Source organism: Mugil cephalus, chromosome 5 (assembly GCF_022458985.1).
Source record: "Mugil cephalus isolate CIBA_MC_2020 chromosome 5, CIBA_Mcephalus_1.1, whole genome shotgun sequence".
In the NCBI taxonomy this organism is placed as follows: domain Eukaryota; kingdom Metazoa; phylum Chordata; class Actinopteri; order Mugiliformes; family Mugilidae; genus Mugil; species Mugil cephalus.
In genome coordinates, this window is record NC_061774.1 from 19,074,146 (window position 1) to 19,092,525 (window position 18,380).

At 43.2% G+C, this 18,380-nt stretch overlaps 2 protein-coding genes across 7 annotated transcripts; both read right to left on the minus strand.

Annotated features, from left to right (window-relative positions):
• Positions 1–1,301: 1,301 nt before the first annotated feature.
• On the minus strand, positions 1,302–9,821 carry LOC125007748 (androgen receptor-like). 2 transcript variants are annotated; one of them, XM_047584519.1, is made up of 9 exons: positions 8,537–9,821; positions 7,363–7,499; positions 7,010–7,126; positions 6,451–6,594; positions 6,124–6,333; positions 5,424–5,568; positions 4,259–4,389; positions 3,954–4,105; positions 1,302–2,443 (listed from the first exon to the last, which is right to left on the minus strand). In XM_047584519.1, exons 1-9 carry the CDS (start codon positions 9,406–9,408, stop codon positions 2,279–2,281), a joined length of 2,073 nt encoding a protein of 690 aa, XP_047440475.1. In that variant the 5' UTR covers positions 9,409–9,821; the 3' UTR covers positions 1,302–2,278. The 2 variants fall into 2 exon arrangements, with proteins under 2 accessions (XP_047440475.1, XP_047440474.1); XM_047584518.1 differs by having other exon boundaries at positions 6,448–6,594; positions 8,537–9,819.
• A 374-nt stretch (positions 9,822–10,195) lies between these two features.
• LOC125007749 (moesin-like) lies at positions 10,196–18,008 on the minus strand. Of its 5 annotated transcripts, none has more exons than XM_047584522.1 (14): positions 17,694–18,008; positions 16,898–16,981; positions 16,728–16,823; positions 16,434–16,556; positions 15,760–15,911; positions 15,573–15,656; positions 15,349–15,495; positions 14,794–14,890; positions 13,987–14,150; positions 13,725–13,855; positions 13,388–13,551; positions 12,964–13,056; positions 12,020–12,253; positions 10,197–10,892 (listed from the first exon to the last, which is right to left on the minus strand). In XM_047584522.1, exons 1-14 carry the CDS (start codon positions 17,775–17,777, stop codon positions 10,728–10,730), a joined length of 1,818 nt encoding a protein of 605 aa, XP_047440478.1. In that variant the 5' UTR covers positions 17,778–18,008; the 3' UTR covers positions 10,197–10,727. The 5 variants fall into 5 exon arrangements, with proteins under 5 accessions (XP_047440480.1, XP_047440478.1, XP_047440477.1 ...); XM_047584521.1 differs by having other exon boundaries at positions 13,385–13,551; positions 17,694–18,007; XM_047584525.1 differs by having other exon boundaries at positions 13,385–13,551; positions 16,898–17,240; positions 17,694–18,007.
• Positions 18,009–18,380: the final 372 nt, after the last annotated feature.

Consider the following 18,380-nt stretch of genomic DNA (forward strand, 5'->3'; position numbering starts at 1 on the left):
TAATTGCGCATTGTATCCCTTTGAGTCATCCTCTTTCACATTGTAACTCTTCCCCTCGTGTTAATCATTCCTTCATCTACGCATAAGGAAATAGTTTGAACCTTTGTTGTTTGTGGCTGGGGTGACTGCGCTTTTTCTTTTCCTGCGCCTGACGCTGCGCCCGACAGGAAAAAAAAATTCCCTCTTCTGCCGGAGTGGACATGTAATATTGATGCGGAGCAGATTCGGGGGAGAAACACAGAAATCAAATGGAATCTAAACTAAGTTCAAATGTCGACATCAACACATACATTTTTGATCACTGCAAACTCACAGGACGCCGTTCCTTTTAAGGGAAGCCGCAGGGGCATGTGCGGCGAGAAATATATTTAGGAATAAGTGATATTTCAGCGAGCCTTTCGGTCCCAGTCTCGTTCAGCTCCAATTCATTTATGAGAGGGACAAATACTTGTTGAAAGAGGCTGTGCAGGAAATGGGGTTTAAAATGGCGGTAGAGGTTACTGAGACAGACAGTTTTTTTTATAGATCAGGTTTTCAAATGCACCATGTAACCAAAATAAGGCGGCCCTCAAAGTAACGTCCCTGAAGGCCTATGGATTAAATTTTGCAAAAAAAAAAAGGAAATGTCCTCATATCTTTTTTGATGGTTTACATTTTTTAATGAAAAACACAGACGCATTCTGATCTAATTTATAGTACTATATACCCTTAAGATGAAGATCTTCCAGATTGTGCATTAAGATATACATGCTTTTTCATGCGCTCTTTGTTACCGTTTAATGCAATGAAGTCCACTCTCGTGACTTTGACTATTTAATGGTAACCTCGCTCAAACGCCGGGCGAATCCGTGTCCAATGACATTACGAGGCAAATGTCAATGGATCCAGCAGATGTTGTCCTACCGAGCCACAGCATTTGCAGATAACCGATGCAGGTAGCACGGCCACCACTAGATGGTATTCAAACACAGATCAGCGGACATGTTTGTTTCTCGGAGGATAAATTGATGAAATAAATCAGACAGGCCTCCTACTATTGCCAGCGCTACGTGTGTTCGGGTTTCCTGCTGTGTTCTATTACCTGGCTGGATGGAGAGCGTGTGATAATCCTGAGTGTGGGCGATGCAGTGGTGGAAGAGACTTGTCCCTCTGAGGCTTTCTAAAGCCTCCGCTGTTGAATTGTATCGCAGAGAGAAATTCATTTTTCAGGAGTCCGCGCATTAAGAAGATTTGTGCAAAAAAAAAAAAAAAAAAAAAAAATGCAAACCAGAAACTCCAACCTGGGAAACCAACACACATGCTTTCGGGTTTTATTTCGTTTTTATTACATGTTAAGCTGTAAATGCAGCAACAAACGAGCGGATTCGTGTAAGAACCTTTAGCAAAACTGTCATAAGCCATAAGGAGTACATGACGTTGCACAACAAAACATTTGCAAATACTTTAAGAAACTGTAGAAAAGTTACAACAGTATGAAATGTCCACTTTGCAAAAACTGTACTCGAATAATGTCTGAACCTTAAAATAATAATAATAATAATAATAATAATAAAAAATAATAATAATAAAAAAGTCACCCAAGGCGTGAGCCGACTGAGGAGTCACTGAAATGTTGCCCAATTGTTTTCTTCACCGTCTCTGGCGTGACCTTTTTTGACATCCAGCATTCGTAAGCGTTAAGGTAGGCATCACTTTAAGAGTGCGTGTGTTTTTTTTCCCCAATGACACATGAAACTGTTAAGTCAAATATTATTTTTGATGGGTGACAACGGCTTTTTGAAAATGTTTTCATATTCCTCCAGGCGAGATAGCTTTGCTTCTTAGCATGCATGTGACAACCGTTTATTAACTGTCAGTCAAGGTAATTTTTTCTTTTTCTTTTTTTTTTTTTTTTTCAACTCAGGCGCACACAATAACATTCATTGTGAAACAGCTAGTTCAAATGTCACACTACTGCACACAGACAAGCTACGGGGGATGTGAACTGCAAACGTGTGTTTCTCACTGCTGTCTTGCTTCTCGTAACGGCATGGCGCCCGCGTTAAAATGATCGATATGAAGTGCCGAAGAAGTCTACTCTACATGCCGGGAGGTCGACCATGTTTCATTGGCTTGAGTGGAGGAATGCATGCAAGTGTTTTTAATCAGCTCCGAAAACATTTGACGTGTGTGATACAGTGAGCAGACAGTAAGGAGAATAGAGTAGGTGTAATTAGGGTTACATTTCACTTCCTAAAACTTATAAATCCTCTGGCGCGAGGGCCTCCGCGGACGCCCTCTAGGTTGTGTTGTGGAAAAGTATGGGCTTGACCATCCCAGAGAGGATCTTGGGCACGTGAACGCTCACGATCTCGGAGATCATTTCCGGGAAGTTGATGCGCATCTGCAGGGACTGAGCTTGGATGAACAGGTCGTAGGTGAACTGATGCAACTTCCTCACAACCTGAGGAGAAGAGAAAGAGGAAATCATAGCCGGGTTATCGGCGACAAAGATATTAAGCGGGCACGGCGGGGTCGGAAAAAAGAACAAAGTCTAGAGATGAAAGAAACAACAAATGTCTTCTCACGGAAGCTTTAAGAGGTGGTTTTAAGGGATGACGTTTATTGTGAAGCTCCACGGACAGGGTTAAGCCGAAGGGGTCTGAACTGAGAAGCCTTGATCAGCTCTGGTCTTCTGCCTTAAGGGCCCTGCCAGACAATCCTTGGCTGCCCTCCAGCTCACGAGGCACAAAGGCGAGCATTTAAAGCAGAATCCACAGTGACGGACGTGAGACTGAAACTGCAGCAGCTCGGCTCGCTGCAGGAGGTGACATCATCGTATGTTACTACTCAAGTTGACAAGTATTCACAAGTATCTTTTGACAAGTTCAAAAATGTATTTAATGAGGAAAGTGGGTCATCTGCGCCCCCTAGTGGCTCCACTGCGAATATTTATTCATGGCTCGAAGCTGAACTTTGGTTCAGTTTTGTACTGTTCAGTAATTAAGTTTAATACCATGATACTTTGTTTACTGTCATCTTCATAAAAATAAATGCAAACGTAATAAGAAAATAAACACTCTCAAACCTTAATTATGATGATGAGGGACAAATATCCCTTTTCCTTTTTTTTTTCTTTCATGCTTATTAAGTGCTTTGTCGTGTACCATTGAGCTAAGTGACTGGCACTCAAACGCCTTGTGTGTGCACACATCCTTAGCCAATAAAGCTGATTCTGATTCTTTCACAAACCTAAAAAGCTCACATGACACATCTGCACTTGTTTTTAAATAAACAAAGCAGGAGAATGGTGCGACTATTGTTGTAAGGAACGTGACATTCAGTCAGGTTGGACTAATAAGGATTAAGTGTGTCTAGGACATAGTTAATCAACCGGAGCTGGCTGAGAAATGGCCTGTAGTATTATTTCAGTAGCATGATTTTACAGTTCAAACATTCAAAGGCAAAGTCAAAGACAAACATTCAAAGACGGCGCACAGTCACTCCTTTTCCTGCTTTGACTGTTTTTTTTCTTTTCATGACAAATTTCAGACGGACAGGAACCCTCCCTTCTTCCTTAACAAGGCATATAAAGTGCTTGATTGCCAAACGTAATGCTTCTTTTGGTTTAAACGTTAAAAATTGAACATAAAGCACAGGTAAGTACACAAGCAGCAGCAAATGCACAGTAGCAGGTGTAACCGCCTGCAGGTGGTGTCAGAATAACAAACTTTCAATTAACTTAAGACAACACTTAGATGCTGTCGTGGGAACTGAAGGAAAACAAAATATTGCTTAAGTTTCAGATCTGATGAGCTGAAATAATCCAATTGAGAAACATTATTAAAATCTTGCAGTGCATACAAGGTTGTGAGATGCACTTTAAACTCAGCTGCCGGTTCTGTGACACTAATTACACATCCGCATAAGAGCTGAGAGCCACAGTATTTGTGAAACAGAGTTGCGTTTATTACCGACTGGAGGTAGTCCAGCAGCTGCGTGAGCTGAAACAGCCTCTGCGTACGGGTGGTCTCTCCGCGGTGGCTGGCCAAACGGTCCAGCTCCTTGATGTAGGAGGTCCGCAGTTCATCAAAACAGCGCTGGCTCTTCAGGCCCTCCACTGGCACTGCGACCACAAAACCAGAACACAACAATAACTCTCCCAGGCCGTACCCATCCCGTCAATTCTCTGAAGTGTGGCTGCAGTATATTGTAGTCATATTTCACTCGCTAGGCTGACATTCAAGCTATTATTTCAACACGGTCCCCGTGGACTCACTGATGCTGAAGAGGACCAGGGCCTTCATGCAGAGGAACTCCTCCTGGGTAACCTTCAGCATGCAGAACCTCTGGGAGAGCAGCTTCATCCTCACGCAGTGTTCATACATACTGGACGTCTGCATCCGCTGGCTGTGAAGTAGGGTCAGTAAAAAAAAAAAAAGGGGAGAAGAAAAAACAGCATGAGAGGGGAAGAAGAAGGAGCCCAAGCAAGGTGTGACAAAAGAAGAAGTGTGAAACCAGGAGAGGGTCGGGCAGGGAGAAATATAGGAGGGAGGGAGACAATTAATGGTTGCAGAGGCAAGAGTGGAGAGGGAAGACGAAAAAGCGGCAGAGGTGAGAAAAAATGAGTTAGATGGATAATGGGAAAAGGGAACGACAGAGAGGCAGGAAAAATGAGGGTCAGCAACAAGGGCAGGTGTATCCATTACCATGCAGGTCAGAAGCGGCGCGGAAGAGCGACAGAGGTGTAATACAGGCAGAATGAGTGTGTTTCTAATGCAGCACTAAACGGCAGCCAACTGAAAGCCGCTGTGAGGGCCTGCAACTTAGCATCCTGATTAACACCCTCTCCGCAATTTACCGGTAAGAGGCAGTGATTTGCGACGCACAAACTCTGTGTTAAGTTTTTCCGAGTACAAAGAAAAGACAAAAGACGGGAGCTGAAGTGTCGGAAACATTTTGATAGAGGCTGGAAGGTTGCGGCGCGCAAATCAGAACTTGTCAAAGTGGAAAAAAAAATAAATAAATAAAATACAGCAATGTCTCAACGGTTTAGCAGTTCTTGGGGAGTGACGGCTGGTTTTGTTAAGATGAAATGGAATAAATCATCTGAGGTGATCCCTCTGCGGCCACATGTATCAGACGCAAAGGAAATGTTAGGAACAGAACATACTTGTTTACCGTCTTGCCTAAAAAGAGACACTCTCTGTGTGTGTTATTAGGTTTTCCTCTGAAGCTCCTATCCCTCTGTGCCTTTTCTTTCTAGACACGATGACAGGTGAAGTCCCACGATATTCCAACAAACATCATGTCACAGGGATTGTTATAGCGGATTAGGCAGCTTTGGCAAACTTTTATTAACTTTCTTTAATCCTGAAACTTGTTGGTGTCACATCTCTACAAAAACACAACGTCAAGTAAGTTAATCTTCCTCCGTGACTTACTCATTGAAGACCAGGTCCGGAGCAAAGTAGAGCATGGAGCTGTTGGTGAGTGTGTAGGACCTCCAGCCCAAAGCGAACACCATCACCCCCATCCACGACAGCTGAATCACTGACATCTGATCGTCCACATGCAGGTCACGGAACCCTGTGCACATTTTTCAAATGTTCTGCTCAAGCTCAAGCGGCACACGGCGATAAAACCATCCGTCGCAGCTCAATTAAATAAGCGCAGGAACAAGGATTACACTTTCTGAAAGCATTGCTGGCCTTTTCCAGCCCTCCATTCTTGGCTTAAATAAGAACATATCCCCCTCTAGTGGTTAACATATGAAAAGGCCAGTCTGCATTACACGTTACATGGAAGTCGATCTGGCTGAAGATTCTGGCAAGGCCTGCATCTGATGAAATTCTCAAGGCCTTGCCCGGCGCTCACAAATTTGAGACGTTTTTCCTGTTAGCTTTAGCGCTCATCTAAATCAAAGTGGACTTTGAGTTACCACAGCAAAGCTGCTTTCTGCTTGATGTCTTTGTCAGAGCACACACTTGCTCAATACCGTTGACAAGTCTGACCTTGCATGAAATATAAATGGTTTGTCTGTAAATACACCGAAGCTCAAACAACTATGAGATCAATTTGGTGCATGTGGCCTTTGCAGACACATCAACTTGCACCATGCCACCGTGGCCCGGGCTAGCTCACCTGGTATTGCCTTGGCCCAGCGCACCACTGTCACCAGCTGTCTTTCCCCCAGCTCATTCAGGCTGGTGAGCAAGGACGCGGCGGTGTCTGGCTGGGCCGGGTCATGTCCGGCGTTGACCACGGCCGGCTCGATGGCCTGCAGGACGCTGAGCAGGGACAGGCAGGAGCGCAGGGTCTGGGGGATGGCTAGAGCCAATGCCTGGGCCGCCGCTGATGATACGGAGACACCGTGATGCACAAACCAGAGCCGGGCCCAAAGAAAATATTTTATTTGAAAAGTATATGGCAACATGATACCCGAGCTTGTGTTCGGTTAATCCTTACCACCTTGAGCCCTGGCAGCTGCATGTCCGGGCTCCAAGACTGCATCTTTATTCCTTGCCCTCGCTTCTCTTTCTCCGTGACCCCAGGCCACTAGCTGTTGTTCCTCCTCCATGTTTCTCGTCTGTCCGGCTCCCTTCAGCCTGCGGCCTACAGTTGACCGCAGTCAATTCAGACAAGTAGGAGACAGAAGGGTGAGAGGGAGATGAGGCGCTTTAACCATCTCTTTTTTCTTTTTATTACAAAATAAATCGTGGTAAAAAAAGAAAAAGAAAATGCTAATGGTTTAAATGGAACTACACTTATCATGGAGCTCGCGGAGCTGTTTCTAATTATTAACATGCGGGAAAGTTCTTGATCATTGGCCACAAGGCAAAAGGGGGAGAAAAAAAAAGTCTTATTTTTGTGTCCATGATGAAATGCATTTGTTACACTGTACTGAAGCTGGAAACGTTCTGGTCCAATGACTGTAAGGTATCTAACCACGCTGACCCCATTTATCAAAGACACGCCAGTAACGTTTCTTTCTTTATCTGTCATTCTCCTCTGATCTTCAGTGACCCACCTTTAAGGCTCATTCCCGACATGAAGCACCTCTTTAAGCGGCACGAGGCGCAGTTTTTCCGCCTCAGCTTGTCTATGGTGCAGTCGTTGCGGCTGGCACACAAGTGGTTCTGCTTACCTGGAGGCGCACGAAAAAGGGAGTCATGAGGGGTGAGGGGAGCGAGTTCAACAATGCCTAAGCTTTCACTCTTAGCAACGACATGTGGGTGTTTACTGATAACAAATGGCCTGCCCTCCTAATGCCAGGTCACAGTGCCCTGTCTGCATAAGAGAGCAAGTGGGTGTACCAAATTAAATCAGCCAACAAATAATTGTGTGTGTTCACTCGCGTGTGTTTGTGAGTGTCACGCCCACCTGCAGCGGCTCTCTTGAAGAATACCTTGCAGCTGCCGCAGGTGACGGCTCCATAGTGACAACCGGAGGCATCGTCACCGCACACCTGACACACTCTCCGGTCTGATAGGTACACACCAGGAAAAAACTCCTCATGTCTGGACATTCACAGAGGAATAAACAGTGTGCTGTTATTTAAGTAGTTTTCAAAGGATTAAAACAATGGGTGGGTCCTAATTGAGAGCCATAAAAGCAGTGCTATCTCTTTCAGATAAAATATACTCATAAAAGCTTGAAAGCAGACAGAAAAACAGACATATTAACATCAGACTTGGGTTACTAGGTCATTCCTTACAGTGTTAGTCTACCTCATAGGGTATTTGGGGCACTAATTCCCTATATTTAATCCAATTACATTATATAATTATATCATCCCCAGACTGAATATATGACAAACAAAGGAGGTTGATTCGTGGATATACCTGTTACTCAAAGAATGTTAGTCACCTTTAAGAATCATTAACTGGTAATAAAACGTCGAGTTCCATTTCAAACGGAGTAAGCAACAGGTGCTGCATCTCTTGTTTAAGGGGACACTAACTGCGAGTGTGTAGTCGCTTGTGCAGCTGGCCACATCACAAATAAAGACATTTGTTGGAAATGTGGGGATATGAGGAACTTTGATTCACTCAGTCCGCATGCTGAAACAGAAGCCGGCCAAGGCCAAGAAGGGCACATGGGGATATTAGAGTACATATTATTTAATGGTGATACACAGCTGCCTTTGCGCTGAACGCAGCATGATTTTACAGTGTATCAATGCAAACCACTGCCTGTAACAATACATAGTAGGCAGCTTTTGTTTGATTTGATTTATCTGTGTTGACGTTTAGCAATAGTCCAATTATATTATGGGCATTTTGAGATATGTCAAGGAATCAAGTAGAAAATCTATTACGACAGAGCACCTTTAAAGTATCATTAGTGAATTTTGTTCTCAGCTAATCCCAACACCAGTTTAATATGGAATGACAATATCCAACTGTAAAGGCTTGTGTATTACGACGTGGTCACTTAACACCACGCTGCGCTTGCCTCTTTGTTTCTGATAAGAGAAAGATGTCAGTGCGCGTCTGAGTTGCCCCCCTGACCGCATGCAAACCAAAAAACAAGTCAAAACAAGTCCGTCATTTACCTGAAGCTGCGGTCTGAGCAATCCACCCAAACTGAAGGTTCGGTCTTGATACTGGAAAAAGTGGTTTGCCCTTGAGGGATAGCGCTCGGGTAACTTTCCACTTGCCCATACCCTTGTGCCATCGCTGCTCGCATGCCACCTTTTCCGCCGTGCTCGCCCCGCTTGTACCAGACACAGTGGCATTCTTGTCTGGATCCGAGAGATGTTTGTCCACAGTTACAGTGTTTACACAACAGATTATGTCCGCCAGGGCCGCCTCTCTGCGCCTCGGATCGGTCACCGTATGCGCGCTCATTTGCGCACCACACGGCCGGGGTATCTCTGTATAGGCTTGAACTGTCAGAGTATGCAGAATATGGTTTCAAATGTACGACCTCAGCCACCTGAGAGGTCGCGGGCAGGTCAGTCACCTGGTTCGTTAACATGTTAGGTTCCTTGCAGACATATCTGGATATCACGGAGCCACGCGTTAGAGTTTGCGCGCCGTCCATTTCGCCCGATCTGTATATATCCATGCAGCTCACCTGCTGTATACCGTGGCACACTTCTCCAAAGTCATCCTCTCGAAAGCTGTCGCCCAGGGCGAGCCTGCCGTCTTCTGGGTTCACGCTTCTAGCCGTCCATAACTCCGGCACTCCTCGGGAACTATTTTCAATAGTGGTGTCGCAGTCTGCAAAGGCGCCGCTGGAGCATTGGTTCATGCTGGTGAGCGGAGACGACACGGGATCCAAACCCAAAGACACTGACACTGCTTTGCTGAGCTCAGTAGTGGGACACGCATATGTTTCGGCGGCATCCAGCCGATCCAGTTCATTCATTATGTAAGACTTTGACGTGTCTTCCATATCGGACAAGCTCGAGCGAAAAGCCATCTTCAGTTCGCGTCCTTGGAGTTAAAGCAAAGCGCTGGGTGCATGGAGAACAAATACAACAACACTTTCCAGTCGAGGAAACGCCTATCCAATGAGACCGCTCATATCTCCGCGGATAGGGAGTTCAGGTCAGTCGTCGACGTAGGTTGCTGAAGGGAAGGGACGTCCCGCCGATCTGTTCCACGATCAAAAGGCTGGTGAAGTTTTTTTTTTTTTTTTTTTTTTTTTACAAAGTAAACGTTTCTGCGTCCGACGAGTTAGTTAATCACCATTAAAATTCATCTCACTGTTCACTCACTCCGAACTTCGTGTTGTCAACTGATTTACTCGATGCACAATAACTATAATTTAACTTATTATCTCAATTGGAACCGGACCGCCTTCCGTTATTTGGGAGCGAACCCAAGCAGATCTCGCGAGATTTGCGGAAAGGAAGCCCTAAATTTACTCTTTATCGTCCACCCTGCTACAGGGAAGGCAGCTGCTGTACGCTTCGACAAAAGCCAGACTGTGTTCGTCCAAATAAAAAGAAAAGAAAATATTATTGGTTTTCCAGTTGTTAAAATAGAAAATGAGAACTGTATCCAAAGCTTACCCGCATCTATCAGCTAAAAATAAATAGACTGACTGCACATTCACAAGATAATAATTACGGCAGTCACTTTCACATGATTATTTTTTGACAGTACATCAGCAACAGGACTCAGGAAAACATTAACTCAGTGTTTTTTTTTTTTTGTTTTTACTCATTTACCTTTAAAAAGCGAACGTGCTCTTTTGTTGCAAGAGCATGTGTGCAAAAACACTTCCAGAAATACTATATAACGTATGCCAGCGCCAGTGTACATTTTGGTTTTCGGTTTATTTTTATTAGACATATTTTGAAAGTGATAATTGGAGACGCTCTGCCTCATTAGGCACATCATTAAGCACCCTGCACCTGCTGCTTGGAACTCACTGCAGAAAACTTTAAAGTTAAAGGATCTCGTCAGACTGACAAGGACAACAGCAAACATCTTCATAACTTAGAGCAATGGTGAGATGTTACTCTTACACTCCACTAGACTATTTGATCAGGTCCAGGTGAAATCAAAAACGTAATTCCAGGGAGAATCATCACGTTCCCACTGCTCACAAACGAAATGCTATTATAATCACAGACATTTAAGACATAAAGGCAGAACATGATGTGGAATATAATCATATGTTGTGTCCAAGCACTTATATTCGTGCAATAATCCGCCCCTACACTTCTAGAATCAAATTCATCATCTATTCTCATCTCGTCTTCCGTCTGAGAGGGGCAGCGTCAGGCCGCCTCACATGGACTCAAACTCATCAATGCGCTGTTTTGTGTTGCCCTGACGAATCTGACGCAGGGTCTTGTATTTGTCACGGCCCGCCCTCACATTCTCAGCATGGATCAGGTCATTGGGAGTCTTTTTGCTCTCGTCCACAGCCACAGCCAGATCAGTGCTCAGGAACTGAAAAAAAGAACATTAGCACACAGTGAATAAAATCCTCCTACCTGAATCCTGGAGACTATTCAGAAACCCAACCCCTCTCCCCTATACTCCGCTCGATCCAATTTGAAAACACTCTATTGTCCAGAGTTATTAAGTCCATTTTTGTGTTGAGTCACCTCAACAACATCATATCTATTTTTTTTCTTTTTTTTTTTTGCCTGTCAGACGGAGAGAGCGCAGGAAATTTGAAGCTTGATTGAAACTAAAATAATCGCGTACCAACGCAACAATGTTAAATTATGTAAAGTGCACTTAGTTCTAGTGAAACAACTTTTAGAGCTAATGAGACATGCTTACAGGAAAGCCAGGACCCCAGCCACCCCCAGAGAATGTACCAAAACAGCAACGGAAATGTGGTTTTCAAACGGTTAAAGATGGAGGTTTGAAGAAAGAAGGAAGGCAAAGGCCTCTCAACCATACACACTGGCCGAGCTTCAATTTATTACAGATCAAATAACTTGCAATGGAAGTATAATGTAAAATAAGTGAAGCTAAGGAACAGAAAGTGTTTTTTTGTTTGTTTTTGTTTAGAAATATGAGGAGTAGTGTTCAGATGTGGGATAAACACGCTCTCGGAGATAATATCAACCGTACCAGCATGTTTATGATTTTGCCAGGTTCACTGTTTTAGTTTATTTACTCAGAAAAAGTTATTAGAACACATTGTACAGTAGGGGAGTAGGAATTTCAAAATAAATGGCAATCCATCATGGAAAGACAGGTGACATTGCAACCCGCGGATCCACAAGCTAAAAATACACCGGCATTGTATATTTTGAGAGAGGAGCTGGGTACAGTCATTCTGTTGGATCTATAACCATCAGAAGGACCGGCCTTTTACTCACTGTCGCATTAGTCTGGGCGTTCAGCTGGAGGGGTTTCTAATTCACAGGACATTATTCACAGGCGCTAAAACCTTTTAACTGCGAAATCGATGATGCCTTGTGATTAATTTGTCTGCACTTGTAAAAGCTCCAGGACAGCTCAGGCTCTCTTCTGGCCAAACATGGCCTCTGACCAGAAGTTGATTAAGAGGCAGGCCAATCTGTTTAACGGGACATTTGAACATGTTGGCCTAATCTCACCTTGAGGTTTTTCTGCAGCCTCTGGTTCTTCTGGGCCTCCGTTACTCGCTCCTCCTCGCTGCGGTCGCGGACCGTGCCCGGGGAAGTCAGCTCGGCACTCGCCTCCGCACTGCTCTCATCCGTCTCGTCGTGCTCATGCATGTGAGGGTGGACTGTATCCTGGATGTGGACGCCCACGAGTTTGGACTTCAGCTCCTCTTTGGTGCGCTCCAGGTCAGCTTCCACCATCACCGCCTGTGAAAGCACAAGAAACTTAGTGGATTTGCTCCAAAAAAAAAAAAAAAATGCTGCAATCCTCTATTGAATTCTTAGGACTCCCATTCTAATAATGGATCTGTACCACAAAGACTCCTGGAGAATAAAAGGACAACAGGATTTTTTTCCCCCAAAATATTTTACCTCTAAATTTAGTGTAAAGTGTAAATACTTTTTTTTTGCCTTTTCGCTCAACATTTAAATCACTTAAAAAACAGGATGTCAGATTTAATTAGGGGTCATTTGTGCGTTTCCTGTTAAACCCTGAATGAAAATGTTTCAATACAGCACTCACTGTTAACTTTTAGAAATTTGTATCTAATCTAGCTAGATATTTCCCTGCATAAAGTGTCTCCCACATTATTAGAAAGCAGAACTAATGACTCTTCAGCAGCGCTTAATAATGTGCTGGCTACATCCGAGGTCAGTATGGTAGTCTTCATTGGTATGCTGATTTGTTTTGCATAAGTCCTCAGTCAAATTTGCATTTAATTGTTTGCTTTCGCCTAGACAACTAAGATGCATCCGGACTGTGGTTTGCATGTGACAATAACGTGCCATTGATAAAATCCAAAATGGACTTGCGCTTGGCCTTTGCTTCGAGTGTGCTGCGAGACATCCTTCTTTGCTCATGTTTAATTCATCCTTTACGGTTCATACGGTTCTTTTTTTTTTTTTTTGGCTCTCACCCTTTTCTGCCATTTCTTTGCCTCCTCATCCTTTTTCTTCTTGGCGTCTTCCAGCTGGGAGATCTTAGAGGTAAGCTCTGCCAGCTCAGTGGCCTGTACAACCGTGCACACCAATGGAGACAGGGAGTTAAGGGTGCTCTGTATGTGTGCATGAAAGCCTAATGCGTTTGCATTAGTGAAGTAAAGTGAGAATTTATATCAATTTCTTTTTTTTTTTCCTTTTCGGATAAAAGTGCTACCAAGCAGAATTGAGTACAATATGCTCTAATCTGATCACAAATGAAAATACTTAGTTCAAATCAATTTATCCATCAGTCTTTGAACACATGAATGATTTACGTTCATCAACATTTTTTAGGTTTGGGGAAAATCCACTAATATAATTTCATCTATTCAGGTGAAAACAACTGAAATTGTGTACCACTACCAGGCTTTCCTGGTTCTTGATCTGGGTTTCAGAATGGTGCAGCAGAGCCGCCTTAGCCTGTATTGCAGCTTTGCGGTCTTTGTCCAGGCGCTCGGCCTCCTCCTGAGCCATTGTCCTCTCCTTCTCCAACTCGAGCGCCCTGCGAGTCTGCTCCTCCAGCTCTGAAACGTGCGCACCCATCCAGCACACCCAAACATGCCCACATGGCATAAGCTTAACAGCGAAATCAAAGAATGTTGTGCTGTGCTACGTAAAGAAATAGTTTTAATGTGTCTTAACAGAAGAAAAATCAGGGAGAAGTTAAGAAACATTTGTATTCAGAAAGTTGTCAGACCATTCTGAGCTCTCTTTGTCTGCTCTTCAATCTGCCTCAATCTCTCCATCAGCTCCATGGTCTCACGAGCAATCTTCTCTGTTTCCTTCTCAGCATTTTCTCGCTTTTTTTTCTCACTCTCGAGCAGAGCCCTGACAGGAGAATTGTGCATAAATACACATCTGGAAAAAAATGTCATCTCCTGACAGTTCTTTCTTAAAGCTGAGAGAACACACTGTAAACTCTAAAAGAAATAATTCCTCATTATTTACCCCTTCCTTACCTCTCCATTTGCCTTTTGTTCTTCTCCTCCCTGGCTTGGGCTTTCATCTGCTGCACCTCAATGGTATCAGGTTTACGTCTGCGCATGTACAGGTCATGATTCCCCATGCACAGTGCCAGGATACGTTTGTTGATGCGAAGACGAGGTACGTAGAAAACAAAGTCCTGCAGGAAACAAAAAATTGCAGCAATTCCCCACGCCTTGATTCACAACATTTGCACATGTCGTCTGTTTTTTGTTTTGTTTTTTTCAGTGGGATCGGGTAAATAATGTAAAAGAATGTTTTGTTTTTGAGGATTTTGCAAATTCTTCTTGACTCTTGGAAGCTATCCTCAACTCCGTGCATGATGCATGCAGTCAGAAGGCAAGTTGGACTGAGGGGGTAAACTCATGTTTATAAATGAGATCAAGTAGCAGCTGCTCTCATTACTGAACTCACTTTAATTTATGCATTTGCAAAATTTCTAATTTCGCCAGTAACAAAAATAAGGGATTCTCTCGTACCTCCTGTTCGCAGCAAATAAATATGAATAGACATATCTTTGTAGACATAAGAAGTATTCTTTTGTTGTACTGGATGTAGCTGTGAAAAAAATACTAATGCTAAGATAATGACCCAATAATAATAATAATAATAATACCCCAACCACTGGAGAAGGAGAAGCTACTAATCCCATCCACAAGCTAAAATAAGCTCTTAGTTCAACGTTCAACATACCATTAAGCCGCAGAAAAACCATTCAGACCCGGTCTGTGATTTTAGCTATGGAAAAAATATCCATCTAGATTAACTTGTGGTTTGCTTACCGGAGCTTTCTTGTCTATTGGCTTGATCACAAACTTCTTGTCATTGAAGGAAATATTTCTGATCTCACTCCAGGGGAAGCCAATCTTTGGGGTCATCCTGTAAAATATTGACGAGTTTTGTACCACAAAAACATGGTCTATGTTAAATTAGAACATTGAATGTTAGCATGCCAAAAAAAAAGAAAGAAAAGAAAAGAAAAGAAAAGTAAACAATACTGAGAGCTTACTTTAATTTAGCAGCTCTGTGTGGAGGATGCAGCTATGCTTTGAGCAGCAACGTAAGCATGAAACAAGAGCACCATTTCAGTTTGGCCTTTCAGCAGGATCAAACGTTAATCAGGATGAGTAGTCAAACACAAAGTGGAGCTTTGCGGGCATTTCATTATGAATTAAAACACTGGACAAAACAATAGCCAGGCACTAGACGTAAAGAAGAGTCTTCATAGTCGCCCTGAGACCATGAATGCAGGAGAATCAGTGCGCTGCAGCAGACTGACGGGCTTAGATTCACGTAAATGTCTCAAGATACGTTTAAGTTCTTGAACTGTGACCTACCTGTCCTTTTTGTCGTAGATGTTTAGGCCCAGAGCATCCACTCCCAGCCACAGCTCAGACCCTTTCTTGTTCTTGATGCTGAAGTAGTTGACCCCATACATCTCAAGGTCCTGGGCTATCTTCAGGTACTCCACCATTGCGTCTTCTCTGCAGTACGGAACAATTTAATGGGATACAGAACACCAGTTTCCAAAGAAATGTATAAAACTTTCTGGCTGCGGTACCTCAGCATTCCCTTATGCTCTTGATGCCACACCTGGATTCTTTCCTCCCATTGATTCTTATTCAGCTTGTGCTGCTCCAAAACCCTGGTTTTATCGGGAAAGAGGACACGCCAGTGTGAATTCAGATGACTGACACTGGAATTAAGGTGAACTTCGGTTGATATTAATATGCACGGGATGCACTAACCTCTGTGGCAGCAGCTTCTCTCTTGTGAGGTATCCTGGGACGTGGTAATCTTTCTTGTAGTCTCCGAGTTTGACCTGAACAGCATATGAGGCCAGGAGCACTGCAGTCTCAGGTGGGCAGTATATGTCATCGTTCAGGATGCTCTCTTTTACCTGAAACAGACACAGGAGTGCGAGTTTTAACTCAGTAATCCCCTGTTTTCATTATGTCGCCTTGAGTCACGCCATCGTATGATGATATTGTTGCAACTCACAGACGGAGAAAACCCTTTGTGTTTTAGTGTTTATTCTAGTGCACCTGGATATATTTTTTGTGTGAGTGTACTCCCTTATGGAAAACACATGGGGTTTAATGAGATCTGCGTGAGTCATCATGCAACCCCCACTGGTCGTTAATACAGGTTCAACACTTTGTTTTGATTCCTAATTTATTTTTCTGGGTGTGTATTTGCATTCTTGCTTCAGCGTCGACATTTTTGTCAATATTTTTTTTTCCTGTTTCAATAATTGTGCTAATTTAAATGGCTTGAGTCCATTTCAGGAGATCAGAGTTCGTGGGGCCATTTCATAAAGAAAAGATCTCTCATCACTATGCTCCAGTGTTTTTGTGGTGCATATTTACAACATAAGTTCCTTTTAAAAAGCTCGTATTTGCAAATGTGACTCATTTCCAACCTGTAGGAAGAAGAGGCGCTGCGTTGCTTCTTGGATCAGTTCTTCGGCGACATCCTCAGGGTAAAACCTGGCCCTGAACTTAATCAACAAAGGGTTGTCCCTCTTCACATCTTGAGCTGTCACCTGGGGTTGACACCCCACAGCAGAGGGATATCAAAATGGATAAATAGTAACTAATTAGCCTCAATGGGTTGATACATTAGCAAAACAATAATCAAGATTACATCTTTCAAATTAAGAGAAGTCATGTTATTATCAAGGGATGTAGCATTGACGTGCAAACTTTCAGCTCACCCTCTTGTTGAGCTTGAGCCAGGTGGAGAAGCCTTTGCTATCCTGATACTGAAGGCCAAAGAACCACGTTTCTCTCAGCCCAATGGTCTTCACTATCTAAATGCATTCAATGAATATAGTCAAATTTTCACCCGTTAAAGCACCGCTCTTGATTGTAATGCACAGGGTACCTGGTCAAAAAGCTGTTTGCCAGTGGTGCTGGGGAGTATGGCAAACTCCAGCTCTGCATCCATTGTCGTAACTCTGACATTTATCTACCACAGAGAAAGCAGATCCTGAGATACAGGGGGAAATACTCCCTGCCGGTCATTCATCTGTCGTCACTGGAGAAAGCATCCGGTAGCATTCAGAGCAGCAACTGGGTGAAAAGGAGCACTAACAATTCTCGTATAACCTTGTTCTTTGAAACAATGCTAAATTAGTTGGTTGTCTGACAGCAAAATTACCAAAAAGAGGGTTCCTTACATTCTTCTGTTCAACCAGGAGCATCCAATCACAAGTGGTTGGTGGGGACTACAATCAAAAAGTGAAGCCCATAGTATATTTTAGACTTAACTTAGAACATGGGGTTCATTCTGTGATGCATACTAATTAATGACGGGTCAAAACAGTGCCACTTTATGCAGTACATATTTGAAATTGTTGATATAGTCAGATAAAAAAAGCAACGTGGAGGTGAATAGTTTGTTCCATTCCTCTTAAATGTGTGTGAGCTACATTAAGCAAAAAGCAGATTTCCATTATTGTAATACAGGAATAAATCTAATGTTCATATCCTCAGTAAACACGCTGTAAGACCACACAGCTGCACACTGCTACTGTCTAACAGGAAATGCAACAGCACTGCAGTAAATTCAGAAACACCTTTGCTGAGCAGGATCAAGAATGTCAAGCAATTTAAATGGCCTAACCATACACTGAAAACAATAAAAATAGAAATACGGACAATAAACGATGGGTACTTACCGTTGACATTTGTGTTTTTTTAACCTGTAGCTGAAACACTTCTTCAGAGGGATGCTTGTAGTTGCCTTTTCTGTGCAGAGTCATATGAAACTTCTTGCAATACCTACAAGGATTATGGTGACTGAGAATGGACCATTGTATTGTTCCCAAGTACTTGTGGTTTAGTTAATCCAAGAGAAGCCTGAGGCCAGATACTTTAAAGAGGTAGCCTTTGCCTTCACTCAACACTTTTCCTGTTCGGTGTAATAATCTTTCAACTATGTATCAACATAGACATCATTTGTGTCTGTCAAACCTATTTATAGATGGATGCCAAACAACAGCCACTAGGCAGCAACTGTTGTTCCACTAGCAGCGAATGTGCTGCACATTCTTTTAATCCAATAATCCTTTAAGCTGATGTTTAAAGCAAGCGTTCCATAATGTCGGACGGGTGTTGAATTTGATACATGCGAGAAAGAGATCCGCTGGCAACGGCATTCTGTCTCTAGATGCTGAAAAAGCGTTGACAAACCGGAGTGGAGCTATTTATTTGATGTGCTATCTCGCTTTGGCTTTGGTAACTATTTTCTAAAATGGATTGACACACTTTACACTGACCCAATGGCAGACGTCTCCACTAGCTATTTAATATCATCTCCTTTCAAAACTCACAATGGGTACTAATCAGGGGTGCCCAATGCTATT